Source organism: Apis florea, unplaced genomic scaffold, assembly GCF_048593485.1.
Source record: "Apis florea isolate Af1SG1 unplaced genomic scaffold, ASM4859348v1 contig_2293_pilon, whole genome shotgun sequence".
Classification (NCBI taxonomy): Eukaryota; Metazoa; Arthropoda; class Insecta; order Hymenoptera; family Apidae; genus Apis; species Apis florea.
The window spans coordinates 6,554,618-6,580,116 of NW_028256554.1; the positions used below are offsets into that span (position 1 = coordinate 6,554,618).

Genomic DNA, 25,499 nt, shown 5'->3' on the forward strand with positions numbered 1-25,499 from the left:
TTCTTAAAAATTGATTTCGCTCTTCCTTTAGAACCCTGGATGTGCGATAAGATTTCTCGGTGTGTGTTTCAAAGACACATGTATTAATTACACTGTAGAAAAAAAGAATATTAAGAATTATTTTTACTATAGTATGATGATAATAATGAAAGATGAAAGTCAAGATAATAGTCATGTATATTTATAGTATAAAATTAGGAGTATTTTTATGGGAGTATTTATTAATATAACAATAAAATTTGATTTTAATAAACTCAACGTGTCTTCTTCTTCTTCTTCTTCTTCTTCCTGTTATATATTGAAGAATAATTTTGAATTATCGAAATCTTAAATTTCTTCTGTTAGGATAAATATTTTTTAATAGGTCAAACTACAAATTTTGAATTTTTTTTAACTATTAATTTAAAGTTCTATTATTTATTCGGTAATACATAAATTAGAATAATTTGAAATAAGGAATGTTAACTTGTTTTTTGTATATGTTGAAATTAATAATTCTCATCTTTATTTCTAAAGATAATGATTTGAATATTAAATACAAATGTACAAAAATATTTTTCATTATTATTACAAAAATATATATGTATATGATAATATTAGAATTTGATATTTCAACTTATTATAAATAATTTTTCAGTCTTATATCTTTCCACCTTATTTATAATCTTACATTATACATTAATATGCAACAATTTCAATTCTATTTCATTTATCGTTTGAATTGTTTATTATTTTTATTTATTTATAATATCCTTTTGTATCGTTCAATTAGAATGTAAAGAATGTATATTGTAAAATAAGAAGTTTAAAAAGTATCATCAAATAATTTCTTAAATTTCTTAAATCGGAAATTGCTCATTAACATTATCAAATTTTCGCAACTTTAATCTTCGTCATTACAATCAAAACATGGTTTTTTTAATGAAAAATAAACGTATCTCGAGTATAAATCACTTACATTAATAATCTCAAATTGTCCTCTAAAATTCTTTAAACTGTCGCCAAAAAAGCAGCGTCTCAATTATTTGAAACCACCATTCCAAGTCTCAATTCGCGAAGAACGTGATTTCAAAAACGATCATAATCTCGCGTCCAAGCTTTTGTCGATCTGTAGTTTCTGCAAATAATTCCTGGCCAATTCAGCGATCTGCGGATGAGTCGAGTGCAACGGGGGAAGTGGTCCAGGATGATGTCTTCTGTGTCTCAAAAGGCTAGAACGCTGAGTAAAATCTTCCTCGCAAACATCGCATTTGTAGGGCCTGATGCCAGCGTGGGTCAACACGTGCTGATAAAAATTACTGCTGGAAGGGAACGCCTTTTGGCACAAGACGCAGGTGAAAATCTTCACTCGGCCATGCTTGAACCTTTTGTGATTCATTAACTCACGTGTTCCATCATACTCTTTGCCACACTGTTCGCATTTAAAGCCTTTCTCGTGGAGTCTCAAATGATTGTCCAATCTGCTTCTGTGAAGGAACTTCTTGCGACACAAGTGGCAAGTGTGCACGTATGTCGTTTCTTTGTCACGTTTCTGATGCCTCCACTCGTGTGCCTTCACGTTCTTCACTTCCTTCCCGCAGAATCGACAAATCTGTAGCTCTGAGGCGTGCGACCTCTTCACGTGATGGGTCAAGTCTGTCTTCAATTTGTAGCTACGGCCACAATGCTCGCATATGTATTTCGACTCGTAATCGCTATGGGTTCGCATATTGTGCCTCTTCAAGCTGTCTTCGCTCTTGTATTTCACGCGACAGATGTTGCACTCGAAGAAATAATCCGATCGATGGATCATCTTGTGCTCCTCCAATGCTCGAGCTGTGTGACACGTTCTCTTACACATGTCGCATTTATACGGTTTTCTGTGCACATAAATTACATGATTCTCAACCTTCTTCGCGTTATCGAAGTGCTTTTCGCAAAACGGACAAGTGTTTTTGATCTTATCCAATACTTGATCTACCTCGACTTCCTCCTTCTTTGGGATAATCGATTCGATTTCTGCTCTTTTCAACGAGGCTGAATTTCGAGAATTTATTTTTGAAACTTTTAAATTTCTCGTAGAATCTTGTAAACTTTTAGAGTTCACGCGAATGGAGAGTTCAGTTTGTTTTTGTGATTCTTCCGGATGAATTTCTGATTTTGTGCAATTCGTCCATGGAATTCGATTCGATATTTTTGATGCTTTGTCCTTCTCCTGATTTTGTAAATCCACTTCTTCAGTTAAACAACAAGACGAATTTCTTTCTGGATTTCTTTGCTGAATTTCTGAGTCGGCTTCTCCTCTGAAACAAGGATATTGTGTGTCAGTATGTGAGAAGAATATATGATTTATTATTATTATTATTATTTATGGAATATAAAGTAATTATAATTGTTCTTAATAAACTTTTAAAATTTGTTTAGTCTAAAAGAACAAAACTTTGAATATTCGTAAAAAAAAAAAAAAAAAAATTATTTTACATATTGAATACATATAGTTGAACAATATCTTTTCTTAAAATAGAAATTATCAAGTATGTATTGATAAAAAAATATGTGAAAACATGATTTACATAACATTTGAATATATGAAAAATGTAACTTACTTTTGCGTCATTTAATATACACTATATTAAAACAACTGAGATATTTAAATGCCAATATTTTCACGTCATTTGTGTGAAATCATTGGATGATCACTTTCGTATTTCGACACATGATAAATTAATTTCATTAAAAATATATTAAACTCAGAAAATCAAATCAATAACTTAACTTAAATATCACATCTCAAATCGTAATTTAACCAAAATAATTTAAAATAAAACGGATATTTTTATAATTTTCTATATACATTTATTACAAAATAAGTATTCAATTAAAATACTACTAAATAAAATGTTAATATTTAATAAAGTATTAGATTAACAAAGGAACGTTAATACGTTTCTTCAATATGTAAACGATATAATATACATAACTTATAACTTTTATATATAAGTTATATCTTCAAATATCTATTCTTTATCAAATTTAAAATAAAATTCTCTGTATATAAAAAAAAAGAAATCAAAATCAGTCTCAAGAATAGAATATTTCACAAATGTTGAATTTCATTAACGAATGAAACGATAAATCAATCTACTACTAACGTAACGACGACGCATACGTTGGTTGGTGTTCAATTACCATATGCAACAAAGATCATACATCTTCTTCCAAACTTTGTGCCACAATATCAATCACCGTGTATTTTCAAAATGCATCCATTTCTCTTCGTATCTTCATACAGCATAGTTACATAAATACGTTCAAGCACTCGAAAGTTGTTCCAATATCTTCCTAGCGGTATCCGCAATAGGAGTTGGATCCGTCAAAGGAGGAAGAGGTCCAGGATGAGTCTTTCGGTGTCTCAGAACACTGGATCTTTGCGTGAAATCTTCGCCGCAGATGTCGCATTTATACGGTCTGACCCCAGCGTGGGTGAGCACGTGTTGATAAAAATTGCTCGTGCTGTTGAAAGCTTTCTCGCAAATGGGGCACGTGGCGCCAGGCCTGTGCCTCGTGCTCTTGTGGCTGCCAAGCGCGAATGGCGAGGAGAAAACTTCGTCGCAAAGGGTACACTTGAACCCGTCTTTGTGCATGAGCAAATGGTTGTCCAAATTGTTGCGAGTCGTGAATTTCTTTGGACAAAGATCGCAACTGTATTTGTAAACGACTTTCTTGGCCACCCTGTCGTGCTGCCACTCGTGATGCGTGATATTCTTCACCACCTTGCCGCATATTTTACAGATATGGGCGATCCCCATGTGTATCTTCTCGATATGGACGCCCAGGTCCAGTTTCAATTTGAACCGTTTCCCGCAATAATCGCACATGAATTTTGGATCCACGTCGCTGTGCACGCGGATCTCGTGATACTTCAGCCCTATCTTACGTTTGTACTTTAAGTGACACATGGAGCACTGCAAGTAAGAGTCATCCTCGTGCGACTTCTTGTGCTCCTCCAGAGATAATTTTGATGGATAACACTTGCTACACTTGTCGCAAGGATACGTCTTCTCGTGAAACTTGCGCAAGTGCCTTTGCATCATGTCCTCGCTCTTGAACACTTTTTGACATACAGGGCAAACGTTCTTCAGAGTTTCTAATATCTGATCCGTTTCTTCTTTCTGGCTTTCTCGGATACATACTATTTTTCTCGATTCTGTCTGACCCTCCTTTTTCTCATCTTTCGTTAAATTTTTCCTTGCTTCTTCCGATGAAGGATGAAGTCGAGCGTCTAACGTTATTTGCTCATTTATTCTTCTCGTTTCATTCTCGTTTGATATTATTCGTTCGTCTTCTTTTCCCTCGTTTTTCACAGGTTTACCTGTACTTGTATCGACCATCAATATCTTGTTTTCGAGTTTCGGCGGCTGGCACAAATTTAACTCCGTCTGTCTGATAGGCACCACTACTTTTTTAATATCGTACGATGTAACACCGTTCGAGTCACGAATCGGTACAAGGACGCTTTTAATTACGTTCAATCCAGAGGCATCTCTCGTTTCAATCGGCATCAGTATATTTTTGATCTCGTTGGTCGCTGGATCTCGGATCGCAACCAATACCTGTGCCACTGAATTTATGCACAAATCGTTCTGCGTTCTTCCAGTTGGATCGTGCTTCGTCGTTTTCACGAACGACAATGAATCACTGTCAACATCTTTCGAGCAAATATGATTGATAATCCTGTTCGAAATGAAACCAACGTTAACTCCATTCAATGACGAATCATTCGTTAAACTGTTTTCATTTTTCCTCACCGTCTCTGGTTTATTAATAACCAATTTGTTACAATTTCTTAGGATTTTTCTTAGAGATGTCTCATTCTTTAATTCATTTTCACATTTGAATGGCAGTTGATCGATCATTGCCTGATCCGGGACATTCGATCTGGGACATAACGTAACGTGTCGTTGTATCGAGTCCAGTTCCTTGGACATTTCCATCATCGTCGAATTCCTGAAACATCGATTCGTTCAGTCAGTCGTAGAAGAGTTAATGAAAATATGATGGAACGAAAAAATAGTTGGAAATTGGGTAGATCTGGTTGCAAAACCAAGTCAATTCTGTAACAGTCAATAATCTTATTTATTTTATACGCATATACTTTCCTGTAATCTTATGCTTACAGTTAACCAAAAAAAAAAAAAGTAGATAGGAAAATAATCGAATGGATGCAAAAATCGTGCAATGCGTGTTTTAACAATTGTTAAAAATTGATTTAATCGAAGGAACAAATAATCCTATACAATTAATAAATGCATCGAATATAAATTAACAAATTTATAGTTAGTCATTTAAATTATTAAAATTTGAGTTTCATCGTATATTCATCCTTACAATCGACGCGATACTCACTCAAATGTACAGGCAACACGATTTCATATTTTCTATTTGCATTGCTCCCTTCGTATTTTCGTAACAATTGCATTCTACAATAATTGTTTCCTCATTGGTCAATCAATTTAACAATTTTAACAATTTCTCATATTTCAAAGTTAGATATTTATCTCGTCGCATAAACTATATAATCTTAACATATATTATTAATCTTATATAAAACGTGGATTTGTATATGGTTCGAGTATTGGTGCTGGTAACGTATGAAATTTCGTATGGTTAAAAAAAAAAAAAAAAAGAAAAGAAAAGAAGAAAGATAGTTTATAAATTATTCTTTACAACGTTCGAATATATATATATATATATGCATATAAGAAAGAGAGTCATTAGAATGCACGATAATACTGTTTATAAATCTTTGAACAAAAAAATACGTAGAACGGAAACCTTCTTCCGGAAACCATCGAATTAAAGGCAAACTTTCTCTCTTTCTCAATTATAAAAATATCATTATGTATAAATAAAATTAATATAGAAAACAGAAATGTGAAAATTGACAACTTGATATGCAAAACTTGATGAATACTTATTCTATGTAATAAACAAAAAACAAAAAAAAAAAAAACGAAACAAAATATGAATTACATTACGTGGAAATATTGCATAATCGAATTTTTTAATTCCACTCTTTTGCATCGTTCCCTATATCAAAATATTCAAATTTCTTCTTTACTGGTCACTAGATTAAAAAAAGAAAGAAAAAAAAAAAAAAGTTTCAAATTTATAGATAGAGAAGATCTCAAGTTCATCCCCTCTCTGCCAATCTCTAATGCTCGTTATTCTCGAGACTGGTGAGCAACAGAGAAGGGGAAGGAGGCGGATGCTTGCGGCGATGCGACATCATGCTGCCCCTCTGAGTAAAACATTGACCGCACAAATCGCACGCATACGGTTTCTCGCCAGTGTGAGTCAGTTTGTGCAATCTAAGGGAAGCAGATCTGGCGAACGTCTTCAAGCATACTTTGCACTGATACGGCCGTTCGCCGGTGTGCTTCCTAAGATGCAGTTTCAACAAGTAGTTCGTGGCGAAACTCTTGTCACACTGGGTGCACGCGTAAGTCTGGGAATGGAGGATCATGTGATTGCGAAGATTGTACTGCGAGGTGAAGGTTTTCTGGCATACGTCACACTTGTGCCGCTTCACTTGGACCTCCGTTTGATTCAACACGTGTTGATAGAAATCGCTTCTCGACTCGAATCTTTTCTCGCAAAGCGTTCTCAGCATGTCCGAAGCTCCCTCCTTCGAAGCTTTGTGCTTCATCAGCAAGTGATTCTCCAAGCTGTTCCAACCTTTGAACTTTCTCGGGCAGATGGTGCAGCAATAGGGATAGACGATCTCTTTGTTCTTCTGATGCTTGGCCTCGTGGTGAGCGATGTTCTTCACAGCCATCCCGCAGAATCTGCACACGTAGGTGGCGTTCATGTGAGACCTGTCTATGTGAAGGCTCAGGTCCAATTTCAATTTGAATCTCTTCCCGCAAAAGTCGCAGACGAATTTCGGTTCTATGTCGGTGTGCTCGCGGATCCGATGGTGCTTAAGCCCTGTCACGGTTTTGTACTGCATCTGGCAGACGGGGCATCGATGAAAGGAGACCACCTCGTGCGTTTTTCGATGCTCCTCGAGGGCCAAGTCCGAGAAGTAACCTTTGTGACACTTGTCGCAGTTGTACGGCTTCTTGTGCGTTTTCGCCACGTGCTTATGCATCTGATCCTCGTCCTTGAAACACTTTTCACAAAGGGGGCAAACGTTCCTCAAAGTGTCCAATATCTCGTCCACTTCCTCCTTCAAATCTGCCCCGATTTCCGATTTCGACTCCTCCGTCTGCTTGTCGTCGATCACCTCCATCCTTCCTTCCGATAATATCTCTTCTTGCTCGTCTCGTTCTTCCCTCTTCCGTTTCCTCTGCCCCCTCTTGCAATTCAGTCGCCTCTCCTTAGGTTTATTCTGGGGGGGCAAGTTCAATTCCGGCTTGATAGGCACCAACACCTTTTTAAGCTCGTAGGAAACCAAACCGTCGTCACCCTCGAACGGTATAAGCACGCTTTTGATCACGTTCAATCCAGTCTCGTCCCTAACTTCAACGGGCACCAACATATTCCTCACCTCCTTGGTCACCGGATCCCTGACGGGCACCAGAACAGTTTTCACCGAGTCGACGATCGGCTCGTCCAACTCTATCCCCTCCAACGAGTTGTTCGTCACGTTGCTTTCGTTTCTGTTCGAGTTATCCGAATACTCGCCAATCTCCAACTTGATTTCCAACGGCACTGAATCCTCTACAACGGTTACTCGATAGTTTCTATCCTGGTCCATCAAGTACGTTTCCGCGATCGCAGACCTCCTGAAACATCCATTCGTTTAGTCAGAACGTAATCGAAACGTGATCGAAACGACGCGAAACAAAGAGAGAGAGAGAGAGAGAGAGAGAGAGAGAGAGAGAGAGAGAGAGAGAGAAGAAAGAAAAGGAAGAAAATCAAGAAGACATAGCGGCGAATAGATCGGCTTCCTTTGAGCGTCTCGTTTTTATTCAGAGAGCGACTCCTGTCGATGATCGAGCTTTTAATAATAAATGTTGCACGCTGTATATTATGTGTCGAACAGGTGAAAAAAAAAAAAAAAAAAAAAAAAAGAAAAAAAAAATAAGGCGAGGAATCAGATGCGGGTAAAATAACACAAAGAGTGAGTATATATATATATAATCATGTATGTAGTGAGAACAATCGAACGATTTCTGAAAAGGATTTAATTAAAGGAACAAAGAATTCAGTACAAGCAATGAATGCGTCGAACATTGCACTGAAACAATTCGATCTCCGGGTTAATGTGTGAATTTACAGTTCAGTGTCTACTTACATTAGTAAAATTGTCACAGCTTCTAGAACAACCGAAGTTCACGAAACTCGCTTCCATTCTCACGCTATCTTACTTTCTCTCCCACTCTCTCACTCTCTTTTTCTTCTTTTTCTTCTTCTTCTTCTTCTTCTTCTTCTTCTTCTTCTTCTTCATTATCGACGATCGACATTCGTAAGGCTCGTAATTCGTTATACTTAAACGATCTATTCTTTTTATTAAACGCCATTTTCACTCCTTCCTAATCGTGCAATTCAATCGTTTAACTGTACTTTACACCAACCAACTTTCGCTTAAGTACATTTACTTTTATGTACATATTTATTCTCTCGATAATAATCAACTTGAACATTTGAATATCACTAACGAAGCAAGTTTTTCTTAATCAATCTTCGTCGTTCGAATCATCATTATTACGGAAGCTTCATCGCGATTTTTTATTTTTTTATTTTTTTTCTTTTTTTCTTTCCCCCAGGATGCTGTACAATAGTTCACAATAATTCGAAACTTAAACGGAATACAAGAGATAACGCTAAGGGATTAAAACAGTTTGTTTGAACTGTTGCATCGATGAAATGTACGGCGTACAATTTCCCCCTTTTGCAAAACTTCGGATTTACGGATTTAAGCAGCTTTTTTATTCTGAATCTTATAAAAATATCGTTATAAATAATTCCTCCACTGCTCGTTCACTTCCACAAGCGAGAACGACGATAAACAATTACCCATTATTATCGACCATGTACAAAAAAACGCTCGAGTCATTCCGTTGTGATTCCGTTGTTGGACTTAACTTAATTAGCGGAAACGAGAAGAAAGGAAAAGAAACGTAAAAAAAAAAAAAAAAAAAAGAAAGAAAAGCGCAAATGGAATCAAGCGTAACGTAGTTAAAAAAAATTCGTATGAGACATTCGTAGAAACCGGGTTTCGAAGATGAAAACGTGGAAAAAAAAAACCTCGACAAATCTCCTCTCCTAGAGAAAAGACCGATCGATCGAAATTTTTTTTCCATCCTACGTTTAATTAATCCCTAAATCCCTTTCCTCCCTTATTATTATTATTATTATTATTATTAGTTATTATTATTATTATTATTATGCTCCAGAAACGCTATGACTTGTCCTTGGCGAGTCTGGTGAGCGGTAGGGGAGGGGGCGGTGGATGATTTCCAGGATGCTTCTTGTGGTGCACCATCAGGCTGCTCCTCTGCGTGAAACTCTGCCCGCATATGTTGCACACGTACGGCCTCTCCCCTGTGTGGGTCAGTTTATGGACCCTGAGCGCGGGCGACCTGGCGAAAGCTTTCGGGCAAAACGGGCACTGATACGGCTTCTCGCCCGTGTGCCTCCGGCAGTGGAGCTTCAACGCGTAGTTGGTCGCGAATTTCTGGCCGCATTCCGCGCACAGGAACATCTGCGAGTGGAGATTCAAGTGGCTACGAAGCTCCTGCTCGGTCGCGAAGCTCCTCTTGTTGCACACGTTGCACTGGAACGCCTTGGGCGTGCTCATCTTGATCCCGTGCATCACCCGTTTGTGGGAGACCAGATAGGACCTCTGCGAGTAACCGTTCCCGCAGAACTCGCATATGAACGCCTTGGTCTCGAGATGGCTCGTCTTGTGATCCTCCAGATCGTAGTTGGACATGAAACCCTTGTCGCACTGGTCGCAACGGTAACGGTAATCCCGCTCGTGGACCCGCCTATGGTGCATTCTCAACGAGATCTTGTTGTTGGTCGTGAAGCCGCACACCTCGCACGAGTACTTGATGTCGCGATGGATCCGCCTGTGATTGCATATCTCCGAGGAACGTTTGAAAGCTTTGCCGCAGGTGGCGCATATGTAGGGGCGGGCGTCGCTGTGCTTCACCATGTGACGCTTGTAATCCCTGTGCTTGGCGAATTCCAACTCGCACACGGAGCACGTGTAACGTTTCTCATCCTCGTCGTCCTCGAACCCGTGCCACCTCGTCCCTACTTTTCTCGCTATTGTCGCTCGCCTCTCGCTCGTTGCGTGATTTAATGTCGCGCGATAGGAGGAGGAGTTGGAGGAGGCCTCGGCTCGAGGAGCACCGGCCTCCTCCTCGGCCAATTCGTACAACGCTTCTTGCTCGGGTGGGGATGGAAGCGGTTCTAGTTCTGATTCCAAGACCTCGATGGTCCTCTCACTGCTGGCTTCGGATTTCACGTCCCAATCTACGTTCCCGAGATCTCTGCAATCAACAACGTGACTTTTCAAACATGTTATACGTGTTTCATTTCGTTCGCCGATAACTTCTTCCAGATCTCTACAGACGTTTCGTTCAATGCTCATTGTGTTTTTTTTTTTTTTTTTGATAATCGTTCTCTTTCCTAACGAGCAATATATATGTGTGATATATATATGTATGTATATATGTGTGTATGTGTGTGAAGGGGAAATTTGCTCGGGAAACGAGCAATCGAGAAAAGGCATGAGAAGTTGTTCGATCGAAGCGAAAAATCGCCACGCACGGATTTGTTCTTTTTTCTTTCTTTTCCCACCAGATTATCGTTCTTTTATTAAACGTATAATAACGAGTATCAATAATTCGTAACTAACATGGAACTTACTGTAGTAGCTCTCTCGCCACTTTCGTTGCTACTGAAATTACCATTTAATTACATTTTTCGATGGTAATGTTTTATTAAAAAAAAAAAAAAAAAAAATTTAACGATTCAGCGAATAACTAATTATATCACTGCGATATGCGTATACGTTTTCACAGATTTTGACAGATTTATATTTATATTTGTAATATAAATATAACGTATGCATACGTATGCATTCAAATATAAACGTTTCGAGTTATACAGACAAAACTGTATAATAATTGTTAATAAGCGTATAATTTGTATAAAATTCTAATTGTATTATTGTTTCTCGTTTGTATCAATTTTTCTTTCTTCTTTTTTTTTTTTTTTTTTTAAGATACAAAGGCGTAAGGAAGTAGCAAGGAATTCTTCTTAGATAAAGATCGATAAATAATAATATCGAGCACGGATTGTGTGTGTATATATATATATATATATATATATATATATATATATATATACTTCAGTAACAGCGAAAGTATTAATCGAAACGAAATCGTAGAAATTGTTTGCTGTACAACACATGAATTTTAAATTGATGTTACACAGCTGAAGAGAGCGACTAATCGAGAAAAAATAATAATTGCCTTACGAAGAAACGTTATTGTTCTTAACGCTATTAAAACAATAAAGAATTTCAAAAAGAATCATCGAACATCGTAACAATAAACAAATAATACAATTTCAGTCGCAAATGCAATGCAATTATACACGATTGACAAAAGGTATCGTGGGCTATATGTATAAAAAAAGAAAAAGAAAAAGAAAAAAAAAAAAAAAAAGGAAGAAAAAAATTAAAAAAAGAAAAGAAAAAAAAAAAAAGGAGAAGAAGATTCATTTGATCGATTTCGTACGGCTTCTTTAATTCTTAATCTTCATCGGTCGAGATTAATCCATGATCCACACACTTCTCTCTCGTTTTCATCGTCGTTTCTTGCACAGTCGCGCGATCATAAAAAACGTTCCTGCAAATGTTCTATCAGCACCACCAGACGCGGTGACCAACGCAGTCTCGATAGAATCAGCACACAACTCGACACTCTCGAGATCCCCTCCTCCTCCTCCTCCTCTCCTCAAAGTTCTAACCCTGGACGACGACGACGAAGAAGGCACTCGCGCTCTCGTGTTTACACGCAGGTCGACTTCTGATGGGCCGTCAGGTTGCCCTGGCACGAGAAACCACGATTGCAGATCTGGCACACGTAGGGCCGTTCTCCCGTGTGACCCCGCCTGTGGATGGTCAACGTCGACCTCTGCGAGAAAGCTTTCGGGCACTGGTCGCATTTATACGGTTTCTCCCCTGTGTGCACCCTTCTGTGCATCCTGAGATTTTCCGAATCGGTGAAACCTTTGCCACAGATGTCGCACACGTACGGTTTCTCCCCTGTGTGGATGCGCCTGTGCTTCTTCAAATGTTCCGCGCTGCTCAGACTCTTGCCGCAGTAATCGCACAGGTACAATTTCGTGGGGTTGTGGCTCTCCTTGTGCCGGAACAAGGATCTCTTGGTGGCGAGAACTCGGCCGCAGATATCGCAAGCCGTGCTCGTCACTTTGTTCGCCTTCATCTCCGGGTGCATGCGTCTGCAATGGGCGGAGAGCTGTCGTCTGAGATAGAAGGCGGTCCCGCACAACTGGCAGGCGAAAGGCTTGTCGCCCGAGTGTATGTTGTAATGCTCCTGCAGATCGATCGCTTTGCGGAAACGTTTGTCGCAGTCGTTGCATTGGAAGGGCAGATCGTTCTTGTCGGTGTGCCGGAGCATGTGGATGCTCAGTGCGGCCAACACCGTGGTCTCGTAGTCGCACTCCTTGCACATGTAGCTTGGGTAGAAGTGGGTCTTCTCGTGCCTGGTCAGGTCGCGGAACAGGCGGAACTTTTTGGGGCAGTGTTTGCAAGTGAGGTCGCCGACCGTGTGCCGCATCAGGTGCTTCTGATAGTTGCTCTTGTGTCTGAACACCTTGTTGCACGTTTTACAGATGAACTCCATCTCGGGCTTCTCTTTCTTCACCTTTATGTTGGAACGGTTGGCAACCGTGGACGCGTTGTTGCTCGCCTTGCGGCCACCACCGCCTTTCCGCCCGTTGTGCTTCTTCATGTGTTTGCGCAAGTTCACGTACGTTCTGAACACCCTTCCACACTGGTTGCAAGTGTTCTTCCGTTTGCTCTTGTGCTCGATCTCGTGATTGTCGAGTAACGCCTGAGAGGCGAAGAACACGCCGCATATCTTGCAGTGGTAGGCGAGGGGCAGATCCTCCTCGTCGATCTCGTCCGCCACCTCTTGCTTGATGAAGCTTTGCTCCGGGTTCAGCACGGGTGGAAAGGGCGAGTTGTTGGCAACGTCCGTGTCTCCCGTTTTTACAGGCGACGTGGCGTCCACGTCCTTCTTCACCAGCTCGAGCTTCGTCAACATCGCCATCGGGTAATACTCTTCGGAGAAAGGTAGCTGGTTGTACCTGAAATGTAAAAATTCGAAGGGACGGATCAGTATCGGGACGATAACCCTCGTTTGATAAACGCAGCAGTCTTTCCGCGCCCGGAAAGCGGATTTTCTCGAATCGAATACCTGCAAGCGAGCTCAAGAGAATCTTTCCCCTGACCGGGGAAAAATTGGCAAATGATAGGGCGGATAAATTTGTTAGAGATCGACGATCGATGATAAATGAAAAAAATGTGGTATCGGTGCTTCGTAGAAATTATTATTTCTATAACAACACAGTGTTTATCGTTGGTGACGATGTCAAACATGTTCGTTTTATTTAACAAGAGAGTTGTACAGTTGAGAAACGACGATTAAGTAACTTGGAAAAATATGTTGTTCCACAGAAAAAGAAAAAAAAGGAAAAAAAACGATTTACAACTTCATTCGGAGATCGGACGATCCTTTTGCTCCCCTCCCAGCTGTAAACTACATTTTTTGTACAAGTAAAATGCTGTAATACTGTAAAAAGAAATATAAACAAGAACGTTATTATATACATCCTTACATATTATTAAAAAAGAGGCGGAACTGTAAAACGAGATTACATTCTCGGGTTAAAGAAACGTATAAAAATATAACTGAAAAAAAAATTTCAGATTATAACTTTGGCACCGTTAAAAAAATTCCTTCGATATAATTATCGAGCCAATTATCGTATGTACATGTACAAAATTACATTCTATCGATCTTTATATATGTGGTAAAAAAATCGAAATAAATTTATCGATCAGGTAGTAAAGTAGCATCTAAAATTACAACCTTCTTCAAAAACTTTGTGTATCCAAATATGAATTCAAAGACTTATTTTCAAAGTCTTCTTTTCTTTTTGTTTGAAAAAAACGTAGCTTTTTATTATATCCACCAATAATATCATAAAAAAAAAAAAAAAAAAAAAGAGAAAACCTTCGTTCACTCCGTTTGATTCACCGTGATAGTAGTAGTAATAGTAGTAGTAGTAGTAGTAGCAGCGTTCACTTGCGCGTGCACTTTGTTATGAGCGTTCAAAGACGACCTGGAAACGAACGATTTTGTACAAAACTCGCAATGATACGGCCTTTGGCCCGTGTGATATCGTTTGTGAACGACCAGCGTGGAATGTTGGGTGAACGATTTCCCACACGTGTCGCAACTGTACGGCTTCTCCCCTGTATGAGTCCTTTTGTGAACAACCAAGGTGCTCCTCTTGCGAAAAGCTTTGCCGCAGATGTCGCAGATCAACAGCTTCTCCCCGCTGTGAAGACGGAGATGATCCTGGAGGGATCCCTTGGAGGACACCGATTTGCCGCAGAGATGGCACGTGTGCTTGTTCTCGCCCATATGGGTCTTCACGTGGAACACCAACGAATTCTTGTAGACGAACGTCTTCCCGCAGAACTCGCACTGATGCTTCACAGGTTTGAAGTTCGGGTCGTGAAACTTGAGATGCTTCACCAGGCTGTGATTGTTAGGGAACGACTTGTCGCAATTCTGGCACACGTGCTCCTTGGCACCGTGCTTCACGTTCATGTGACCGTGGAGCTCGGCGTTCGTGAAGAATCCTTTCTTGCAGATCTCGCAGTATCTCGTGTACTTTTCGAAATGGCGCCTCTGATGGATGGTCAGCTGGAACGCTTGGACGAACGCGTGGCCGCACACGTCGCACACGAAGTTCTTCTCCCGGGTGTGGATCCTTCTGTGGACGGTTAGAGTGTTGCTCCTTTTGAACGATTTTCCACAAATGTCGCACTGATACGGTCGAGCGTCGCTGTGCGACACCAGGTGGCCCTCGTACAGATTCTTCGTCCTGAAAAGTTTCCTGCATATTTGACACTGATAGAACGTCTGCTGCCTCGTCGAAGTCGCCTCTTCTTTCGACGTCCCTTTACACTCTTGCTCGTTCGAAGTTACGCGAGAACGTTCTTCGATATTGGCGTTGAAACGTTCCGAATTTTCGTCGTATTTCCGTCGTGTTTCATTCGTCGATCGGTGGTCCTCTTCTTTTAACATCGAAAATACTATCACTGATTTTTCCGTGATCATATCTTCGAACGATGGTTCGATCCTCGTAATCGATGGCGATCTGCGAAGAAAATGAAAAAAAAAAGTGTCGTCAATAGCGATTCTTATTTTATTCATTTAGATCTAACGACAACTTTCGATTTTTTTTTTTATTGCGGAAGGTACTTGTTTTCTTTCTTTTTTTTTTTTTTTTTTTTTTTTTATTAACGAATATTTTAGCTTGATTTACATTTGACGAAATATACACTGAACATATGTTTTATATATATATATATATATATATATAGAGCATAAAGAGCGAAATGGTTTTTCGAATTACTTCTCCTCTTCTTTCTTCTTCGATTGAATCTTGTACAATTCGAACTAAAAAATCATTTTGTGCGTTATTTACAAAAATATAAATCTTTTTCGTCGAATAAAATAAAGTTTCTTGTTGAAATAATACAGTTTTTGTAAGGATAAAATGTCTGTATTTCGTTGCTCGTATGAATATATAGTATGAATATATATATATATAATTTTTTATAATATATCATTTTCTTTTTTTGATTAACAAAGATAATTTATAAACTCGTTGTTCTTCCCTTCGAAAAGACATTTTCGCGATAAATAAAAATTGTTTCAATATCATCTTAATATTCAATAAAATTTTTGTACATTTCTAAGAAAAGCGGGATTATTGTATACAAATTTTGTGTTGTAAAAATTTTTACTGTATTTTTCAATCTTCTTTCTCAAGATAATCTTTTCCATTATCATATTTCGTATACACCTTAAAAAATACTCTTTAGAAAATAAAAATATAAAAGATGAACACAGAATCATATGTATACGTATATATATATATATATATATATCGCGCATAATACATAAAAAAATAAGTTTATTCGCATAAAGAGATAAATTTTCGCTTATCTATAATGTGCGTCATTAACTTGGACGATGTGTATTTACATGAAAAGTTGTACAAATGTATTAAAAGTTAACGAAAACAAACAAACAAAAAAAAAAAAGATTAATTATATGCGTATTACAATATAATTCTTAAAATTGTATCACCACGATACATAATCGTTTAACTGCATAATAATTGTCTTTGTTATAAATCAATGATGAATTTAATAAATTTAAATCCATATAAACACGAAATTTATTAAATATAAATTGTTCTTCATGTTTGTTTATACTTTTAGCAAATAATTCGTACATAATTAATTAACAAAATAGATTGCTATCATGCTGCAAGTTTTATTCTATTTTTGTTATATTCTTACTATTGTACACAAATCATCCTCTTATTTTTATCATATTGCTAATTGTATATATATATATATATTCCAATATATATATATTTTTTTTATATATACGTTTCTATTAAAAAATTATTAAACAAGAACATAAAAATGTACGCGAACGAGATATAATTTTATATTTAATTTTGTTAAAATTAATTTTTCCTTTTAGAATCATTTTTTATATTATGGCACCTTTTATATCGCGAGATTCTAAGATACAATTATTATTTCTATGTCGAGATTATCTCTATTGTTAAGGTAAAAATAATTTTAAATTGTTTGAGCTATTTAAATATTGATATTGAAATCAGAAGCAGTCTTACTACAAAATTATCTGATATTCTATCTCTTTGATTCAATGATCAATCTTTCGTTCATTGCAATTCATTGTATCGTAATTAATTTTTAAATTTAATTTGTGCTAATTATAAAACTGCTTGCTAATGCAGTTTATCGATCATTTTATTACGTCGCTTTATAATGTAATAATTCCATTCGTGTAAAGCTGTTAGAAAAATCTTACTAATATCAGTTTGTTTCGTAAAAAATACGATTTGAAAAATACAGGATAAACCTGAGTAAAAAGTAGCAATTACAAAAATTTATCATAACACTGCGATGGCTACCATGCTAAACTTTTTGTAACATTTTATCATTGCTAAAATCATTGAAAAAATGTAATTTCTTTTCAAGTACAATATTAAGGATTAAATTTTATAAATACATACAAATGAGTGCACTAATTATAATAATAATAATAATAATAATTTTAATAATAATAGAAATTTTAAAAATCAAAGTAAACAATTTCATTTTTAAAAATTAATATAACAATAGAAATATATATACAATAAACAATGAATATTCAATGAATTTTCTGAAGTAGAATGAAACATCTTGCAAAAAATTCACCATAGTAGCCGATACATAAAAATCTCTTAACATTTACAATACACCTAATCAATTTTCTCCGACCAAGTCTTATATAAATATTCTTTACCAGGTTCTACCTATTATATCAAAAATCTAATAATTGCAAGGAGAACGAGTGCACGCACCTCTCTCATCCTCGAACACCAATTTCTTCACGATAATCTAATTTTCATGCATACTCAACAACACACACATATACACGAGGTTCACTTTCTTTCGTGATGCGACTTCATGTGCGAATTTAACGAACCCTGCTGCGTGAATCTTTTCTGGCACACCTTGCACTCGTAAGGTCTTTCACCTGTGTGCGTTCTTAAATGTACAATCAGATATTTTCGAACGCTGAACGCTTTCCCGCACACTTCACACACATGCGGCTTCTCCCCCGAGTGTATACGCATATGGATCTGCAGATAAGCTTTGCTCGAGACCAACTTGCCGCAAATCTCGCAAGTGATGAGATTCTCCCCCGTGTGTATCTTGAGGTGCACCTTCAAAGCCGCCTTCCAGTAGCTCTCGAAGTTGCACACGTTGCATTTGTGCTTCTCCCGCTCGCCGTGAGACTTCATGTGCGTGTTTAGATAAGCGGCGCTCGCGTAAGGAGTGTTGCAAATCTTGCAGACGAACGGTTTCTCCCCAGTGTGGGTGAGCAGGTGTCTCTCCAACGTTTGATTCGTATAGAACCCTTTACCGCATATCTCGCAATGAGTCACGTACTCCTCGTTGTGCTTCTTCTTGTGCAGTCGCAAATCGTAGCCGGATACCTTCGAGATACCGCAGATGTCGCACGTGAACCGCTTGTTGTGCTGCTTCAGATGGGTCTTCAAGAATTCTTCCGTTTTGAAGCATTTGTTGCAAAGCACGCACTGAAAGGGTTTCTCTTTCTGATGTACTTTGATCATGTGCTTCTTCAGCTTCTCCTCGTCGGGGAACGTTTTGTCGCATTCCTCGCAACGATCAACCATCTCGTCGTTCCTCTCGTGATCCTGCCTGTGCTTCAAGAATTGAAGCCTCTTCCGCATCCTCTTGTTGCACACGTCGCATTCGTAGATCACCGTACACCTTCTGCTCGATTTAAAGCTCTTAAGATTTCCCTGTTGTTGTTGTTGTTGTTGTTGTTGTTCCTCCTCTAGAACAAGCTTCATATCCGTGTCGTCGGATTCCTCCAACGAATCCGTGGTCACTATTTCCTGATGGCTGATCTCTTCGAATTCTTCAACTGTGATGCTTTCGCTGCAGATTTCGTTTTGATACTTGACCAGCTCCATGTCCTCGAGAGTTTCTATTTGTTCTATTTTCGATTCCACGAGTTCGAGCTCCTCGCACCTGTAACGGACAATAATCGTTAACACGTAAAACACGTCAGAGAGTAAATAAGAAGGTGACAAGCGTGTCGGGTAAGAAGAAGAAGAAGAAGAAGAAGAAGAAGAAGAAGAAGAAGAAGAAGAAGATCCTTTCCATTCGAACGAATGTACTAATTGCAGTATTTCTTCTCTGTGCGGTATTTCGATGGCATAATATCGGTTACGTCGTAACACGCTTTGAAAGAAGAGAAACTTGGAAACTCTTTTGGGCAATATTTTTGAACTCTTTTGTAAGATTGAAATTAAAAAAAAAAAAAAAAAAAAAATGAAATATTATGTCGTAAAATATATGTATTTATGTAAAACATTAGTTTAATATTGGATCGTGATAGATAAATTGATCGAATAGAATTTCAGAAAGATAATTAATTAAGATTCTCTAATATATATAGTTTCGTAATTTTTTACACGAATTGTTTAAAAGATTTTCAAAATCTAATATAATATCGAGATTATTATTCTTTTTTGTTTAAAGATGTGTTACTTACCAATAACTTTGTTTCGTATACAAGCATTTGAAGTAACAAATGTACTAATCCATTAAAGTAGTTTTAATTCTGATTTCTAAGAAAACTAATCATAATCGTTGTAGATACACATTTTGATTAAATCGAATACTTTAATATTGTCCTTATGAATTGCAAGATATAAAAATATTACAAGCAATATAATAATATACGTAGAACGAGTTTTATTACATTATATACAATATATGCATTTTGTCGTGTTACAAACTAATATAACTCAACCAATCCATGGCAAAAATTAAAATTGGTATAATTAAAACACTCATAAAACGATACGAAAGAAAAGCATTTTCTTACCCTAATTAATTTCTATAACTCGATACTGTTCTTGCAATATTTGCAATCTATACAATTTATACAATCGATACAAACGACCACAAACACCGATCATAAAAGAATATCAAGTTATTATTAGCAGCAGAAATTTAACAATACTATGAAAAATCAAAATCCATATTTTTCAAAATATTATGTTAACTTCGATGTTCTCTTGCTTTCAACGAGAATAAGAATGAACGATTTCCTGTATAAATTAATTAACCAAAACCAATAGTATTAAGTTTATTATTAGTTTCAAATTAATCAACCATCTTAGTGACAACGAAACAAAGGGGTTGGTAGTAATAATTTTATTATTACTAAAATCAATTCAAGGAAAACACCCTCTCTCCTCATTTGGCGGTCTCGTGTCGGCGCAAATGAGCGCTCAGGGTGCCCCGTTGCGTGAAACGTTTCTCGCAAATTTTACACTTGTAAGGTCTCTCGCCGGTGTGGGTTCTTCTGTGCTTGATCAGATACTTCCTCGAGCTAAACGCTTTCCCGCAATATTCACAGACCTCCGGTTTCTCTCCAGTGTGTATCCTAATATGAATTTTCATGTACTGCCTCCTGATCAATTTCCCGCAAACCTCGCATGCCACTTGACTCTCCCCCGTGTGAGTCCAAAGATGCTCCTTGTAACAGTAGCTGTAGAACGTCTCGAATCCACATATCTCGCACTTGTACTTCCTCCTGTTCTCGGGCTGGCTATGGATCTTCATGTGACTTCTCAGGTAGACCCGATTACCGAAAGACTTGTGACAAATCTCGCACGTGCAAGGCTTGTCGTCGGTGTGCACGCTCATGTGCGTCTTCAGTGTGGCCTTCAGATAAAACCCTTTGTTACAGATCTGGCAGAACTCGGTGAACTCCTTGTTGTGCCTTCTTATGTGTATTTTCAAGTAATATTCCGAGGTGAGTTTCGCGCCGCACACGTGGCATATATGGGGTGCCCCGTGCAACGTTTTGTGAACGTTCAGGTACTTCTTCTTCTTGAACACCTTGTGGCACACGTTGCACTCTATCGGGCCAACCGAGGAAACGTTCTGCTCCTCCCTTTTCACCGCTTTTTCCTTTCCCCTGCGCTGCTTCCCTTCCACGCCCCTCGCCGACTCTTTGCACCGACCTCGCCGATGCTTGAACAACTGCACCTTCTTCGCGAAACTCTCGCAACACGAGTCGCAAGTGTATTTCTTCTCGGCCTTTCTCAACGCCTCCCGAGTTCGAAGGATCGAACGCTCGGTTCTGTGCACCAACAGAGCAGCCTCCGTGGCGAAATCTTCGTCGCACGACTCGCATCGACACGATGCCGCGGCATCCTCCTCCTCCTCCTCCTCCTCCTCGACAACGCACGACTCGTTATCGACACCCTCCTCGACAACGACAAACCGATCTTCCTCGTTGGACGATCTAGGCTCGCGAGATTGATTCGGCTTGGCTGCTATCGTCTTCACGTTTTTCGCTCTGCAAAAAGACAACACAGCGTGAGCAGCCTTGTAATCGGACGCTTCCTTCACGCACGGAACGAGAACGCTAATGAGGGGAGCTATGATGATGTGTTATTTGAACAAGGCTCGAGTCGAGAAGGGGCGGAGTTCAAAATTTGTGTACTTGATGATTCTGTGCCTGAGAATTTTATCTTTTATAACCCGTCGATTATAAGGGAAGGATGAAAATCTTCGTTGGAGAGTTATGAGTTCGTCGAGTTCGTCATCGAGTGGAGCGATTTATGATGTTGTTGTTGACGACAGTTTTTTCACAGTGTATTGAAAGAAGGTGAAGCTACTTACTGTAAAAAAAAGCCAAGTCAGATCAGATTTGATTCGTTAGCGGATCCCTTCGATTTTCAATCAATCGTTCGGACAAGCGATACGAGAAGACGAAAGAATTGTTTTTCGTAGACACGTTGCACAAAATGCACACAGCCGTGAACAAGCAGAACGGTGTAACTTGTGAAACGAAAGATCGTTAAGATTTTGTTGTACAGATTTTAATGCAATATTCGCGTTGTTCTTTTTTTCTTTTCTTTTTTTTTTTTTTACTGTTGAGAACTTTCGTTTATCGTCCGAATCAAATGCGATACAAACAAAAGAATCGAGTCGGTAATTTGTTGCAATGCATGAAACAAGATGTTTACTATATTGTTTATTTTATATGAATTTGCTTACAAAAGAAGACTATCGACTACCTGATCTGGGATAATAAACAATGATTGGATAGAGTAGAAATAATTGAAATAGATTAGCGATATCATACATTCATTCGATTCACACACGATATTCCTGATTTATATACAAAATCTATTGCATACACAAGGAATTAGATAGAACTATAAATTTAAGTCAACTTTCATTCGTTTTATCGATAAAAATGCAAATCTTAAAATGTTACGGATATTATAACTGTAATACTATCTACATTTAATAATCTAAGTGACATATCACACTACAATTATTGGTTATGACAATAGATAAAAAAAAAAAAAAGAAAGAAAAAAAAAAGAAAGAAAGAAAGAAAGAAAGAAAAAAAAACGAAAAAAAAAAAAAAACAAAAAAAATATTTTCCCCTTTCTCTATACCAAATACATAAAGGCAACATAAAGGAAAAGCTATGCGATAAATAAGACGTTCACTAAATTATCTATACTTACATTATAAATTAAGAAAAATTGTCATGAAACAATGTAACGTTTAATTAGAAGAAATTGTTTCTTAAGAATAATTAATATATATATATATATGATATATATATATATATATCATAATCATTATCTCGTACACTTAACGAAAAAAAATGTTATTATCACAAATTGAAGTACCATTTCATCATATAATCCTATTCGTTTATAATAGTTTGTGATTGTTTTTACGCTCAATTTGCATTTTATTAAAAGCGTAGATAGTATTTAATCATTTGAAATCGAAACAATGAATTATATCAATGGATCTATCAATATCAATATTTTTTTCAATTTATAATTTTTCAGAGTTTATAACTCGTTAATTCGGATCTATCTTAAATATATATTTTTCTTTTTTATCTTTTTCTTCTTCGCGGAAATTATACCGCATATAACAACTAAGGCACTATCGTATATTTATCAATTACTAATTTAAAGCACCTCTTGCAAAATTCTATGCTTATAACTTTATACATATATAATATTTACGAAGAAGTGGTAAATCAATGTATGTGCGTATAAAATAAGATTGAGTATTCAGGAAAAATATAAAACCTATCGAAGCGTGGACGGTTGGTTCTATAAAATTCTACATAAAAAATTTCTCTCAACGCTTGCGCGAGAATGAAGTATAAAACGTGAAATTTTTATAAGAAGATGTAACATCGGTAAGAACTATTATATGCAGATTTACAATTTTCGTATTCTATCTTTGCATGTTAATGTTACAAAAGGAAAAAGGAGACAGTTAACTTACAATTAACTTCGTTTGAATGTGTTAATAAAATGGAATTCGTCTTAAATTTTGCATAATAATTATGCAAAATCGATCGTAGTATAAAAAGGTTAAATGCAAATATAAAAAAAGAATAGTAGAAAATTACTACAGGAATGCTTTGCATCTTGGCCAATTTTTTCTCTCTCTCTCTCTCTCTCTCTCTAGCCCTGTAAATTGACCATCTTCTAACCATCCAATCTATCCAACGAATAATCTCGAGTATCACTATATCTTCATCTTGCCTTACAAGTTGACCAATTTCGATGCCTATCTATCTATATGGCCAAGATGCAATAAAACAGCATTGAGCCGAGACATAAACGTACGTTATTTCAAACATGTTAGCGAGGAACTCGTACATAGCAGCACATTATGTCATCCTATCTCATTAAAAGTTAAACTTGAAACATGGTTTTATTATTCAAGAATTATGTTTCAATTCATTCAATGAATATCAAGAATGTGAACAGTGATTCATCGTGAACTATATATGTGCGTAATAAATGCTTCAAACACTAACACGAAATATCTTTCTCAACATCTTAATTGTTCCTCTGTTACAATTCCATCATTGTATAAAAATAAACAATCACGACTGATTAAAATATCTATCCCTCTTTCGATCATAAATAATACAAATACCCCACCATGCTATAAGCCGTATATATATAGTAACCATAAGTAACTTTCTCCTTACAAGTGGACAAACTCTTTTACAAGGCCTTCGGTAATCGTTTCAGAATAATTATTCGTTAATCGTACGGAATATCCTAACTAGGTAACAATATAGTTATCGTGTCAAGAGACTGCTCTTGATGCTGGACCTCTTGCTCCTGTTTCAACTGTTGCTGCTGCTGTTGCTCCTGTTGTTGCCGCGCACTCTGTTTAGCGTGAGTCTTTAAGTGTGAGTTCAACATCGTTTTCGAGGCAAAAGATTTATGGCAACACGTGCAAGGATACGGTCGATCGCCGGTATGACCTCTGAGGTGCACCACCAGGGTGGTTCGTTGGGTGAATCGTTTCTCGCAGTGGGTGCACTTATGGGGTCTTTCACCCGTATGCGTGCGCCGATGCACGCTCAGATAATTTTGCGAGATAAATCCTTTGCCGCAGAGATCGCAAACGTGTGGTTTCTCACCTGTATGCTTTCGTAAATGCACGGTCAAGTAAGTCTTACTGGACACAGCCTTGCCGCAAACCGGGCAAATGTATTCGTTCTGGGGCCCCACGTTCCCGTGGGTCTTCATGTGCACCAGCAACACCTGTTTTCTGGAAAACCGTTTATTACAGAGCTCGCAGTGATGCTTCCTCTGCGGTGGCACGTAATCAGGTTGGTGCAGCTTCGCGTGCAATCGCAAACCTTGACGATAGCGAAACGGAGCGTGGCATATCTCGCATTGAAACGGTTTTTCGTCCGAGTGCACCGCCTGGTGTTCCTCGTAACCGGCGGAAGAATCGAAACTCGCGCCGCAAATCTCGCACTCGTACTCAATGTTGTGCTGCTTCTGATGAGCGATCAAACTTTCTTTATCTTCCATAACATAGTCGCACGTCTCGCAAACGTAACTCTCGTTAGTTTCGTGCTCCGCTTGATGCTCCTTGAACGTGGACATCTTCGCGAAACTGCAACCGCAGTGCTCGCATACAAACTGGTCGTCTTGCACCTGCACCTCGTCCTGTTCGTGAACTTTTAAATGGAGCGCCAGAGCATGCTCGGAAACGAAACCGTCTCCGCAGAGATCGCACTGCACGATACCATCGGTGATGATTATCTCCGTATTCTCCACGCTCGGCACGTGCAAACGATTTGCGATGAGCAGCTGTTCCGTATCTTCCTCTTGTTTGAACATCTCGTTCGGGCTGCATTCCTGCTGATCCTGAGCTAGCATCGGTACCTTTGTTGTAAAATATCTGGAAAGAAGAGAGACACAAAACGTAGGTCAATCAACGTATCGTTTGCATTCGATCGATATTACTTTACTTCTCTTTCCTTTCGAGGAGTTTCAAGTGTCATAATTTCGTCAAATTTTAGGGGGAGGGACAAATATATGTTTAAACAAATATATATATACGAGATTCATAAAGTGCCTCAGTGCTTTCCAGTATTTTTTTTTCTTTTCTTTTTTTTTTTTTTTTTTTTTCCCTCTGTTCTTACCGTTCGAAATCTTTTGCTACCCGTAAAAATTTATACAATGTACGCACGTTAAATGCGTTTATTTTAATACAAATAATAATAATATCA

At 37.8% G+C, this 25,499-nt stretch overlaps 1 protein-coding gene across 25 annotated transcripts in view; it reads right to left on the bottom strand.

Annotated features, from left to right (window-relative positions):
• LOC100866500 (uncharacterized) overlaps positions 1-25,499 on the bottom strand; it is a 64,166-nt gene that overhangs the window by 28,492 nt on the left and 10,175 nt on the right. The window contains exons 5-6 of one of the 25 annotated variants that reach the window (XR_015290889.1): positions 3,169-4,986; positions 2,149-2,282 (exon numbers count right to left, since the gene is read on the bottom strand). The exons of 13 other annotated variants lie outside the window; for them this stretch is intronic. Coding sequence is in view for 10 of the 12 variants with exons in the window: in XM_086903977.1 (XP_086760103.1) it covers positions 3,291-4,986 (1,696 nt within the window). In the remaining 2 variants the exon portion in view is untranslated. Of the gene's footprint in view, positions 1-642; positions 2,283-2,812; positions 4,987-5,224; positions 7,770-8,108; positions 10,488-11,741; positions 13,339-13,559; positions 15,424-16,671; positions 18,917-19,622; positions 21,264-21,931; positions 25,169-25,499 lie in introns of those variants that run through there. 11 more of the 25 variants (XM_086903999.1, XR_015290890.1, XM_086903998.1 and 8 more) reach the window with 11 other exon arrangements.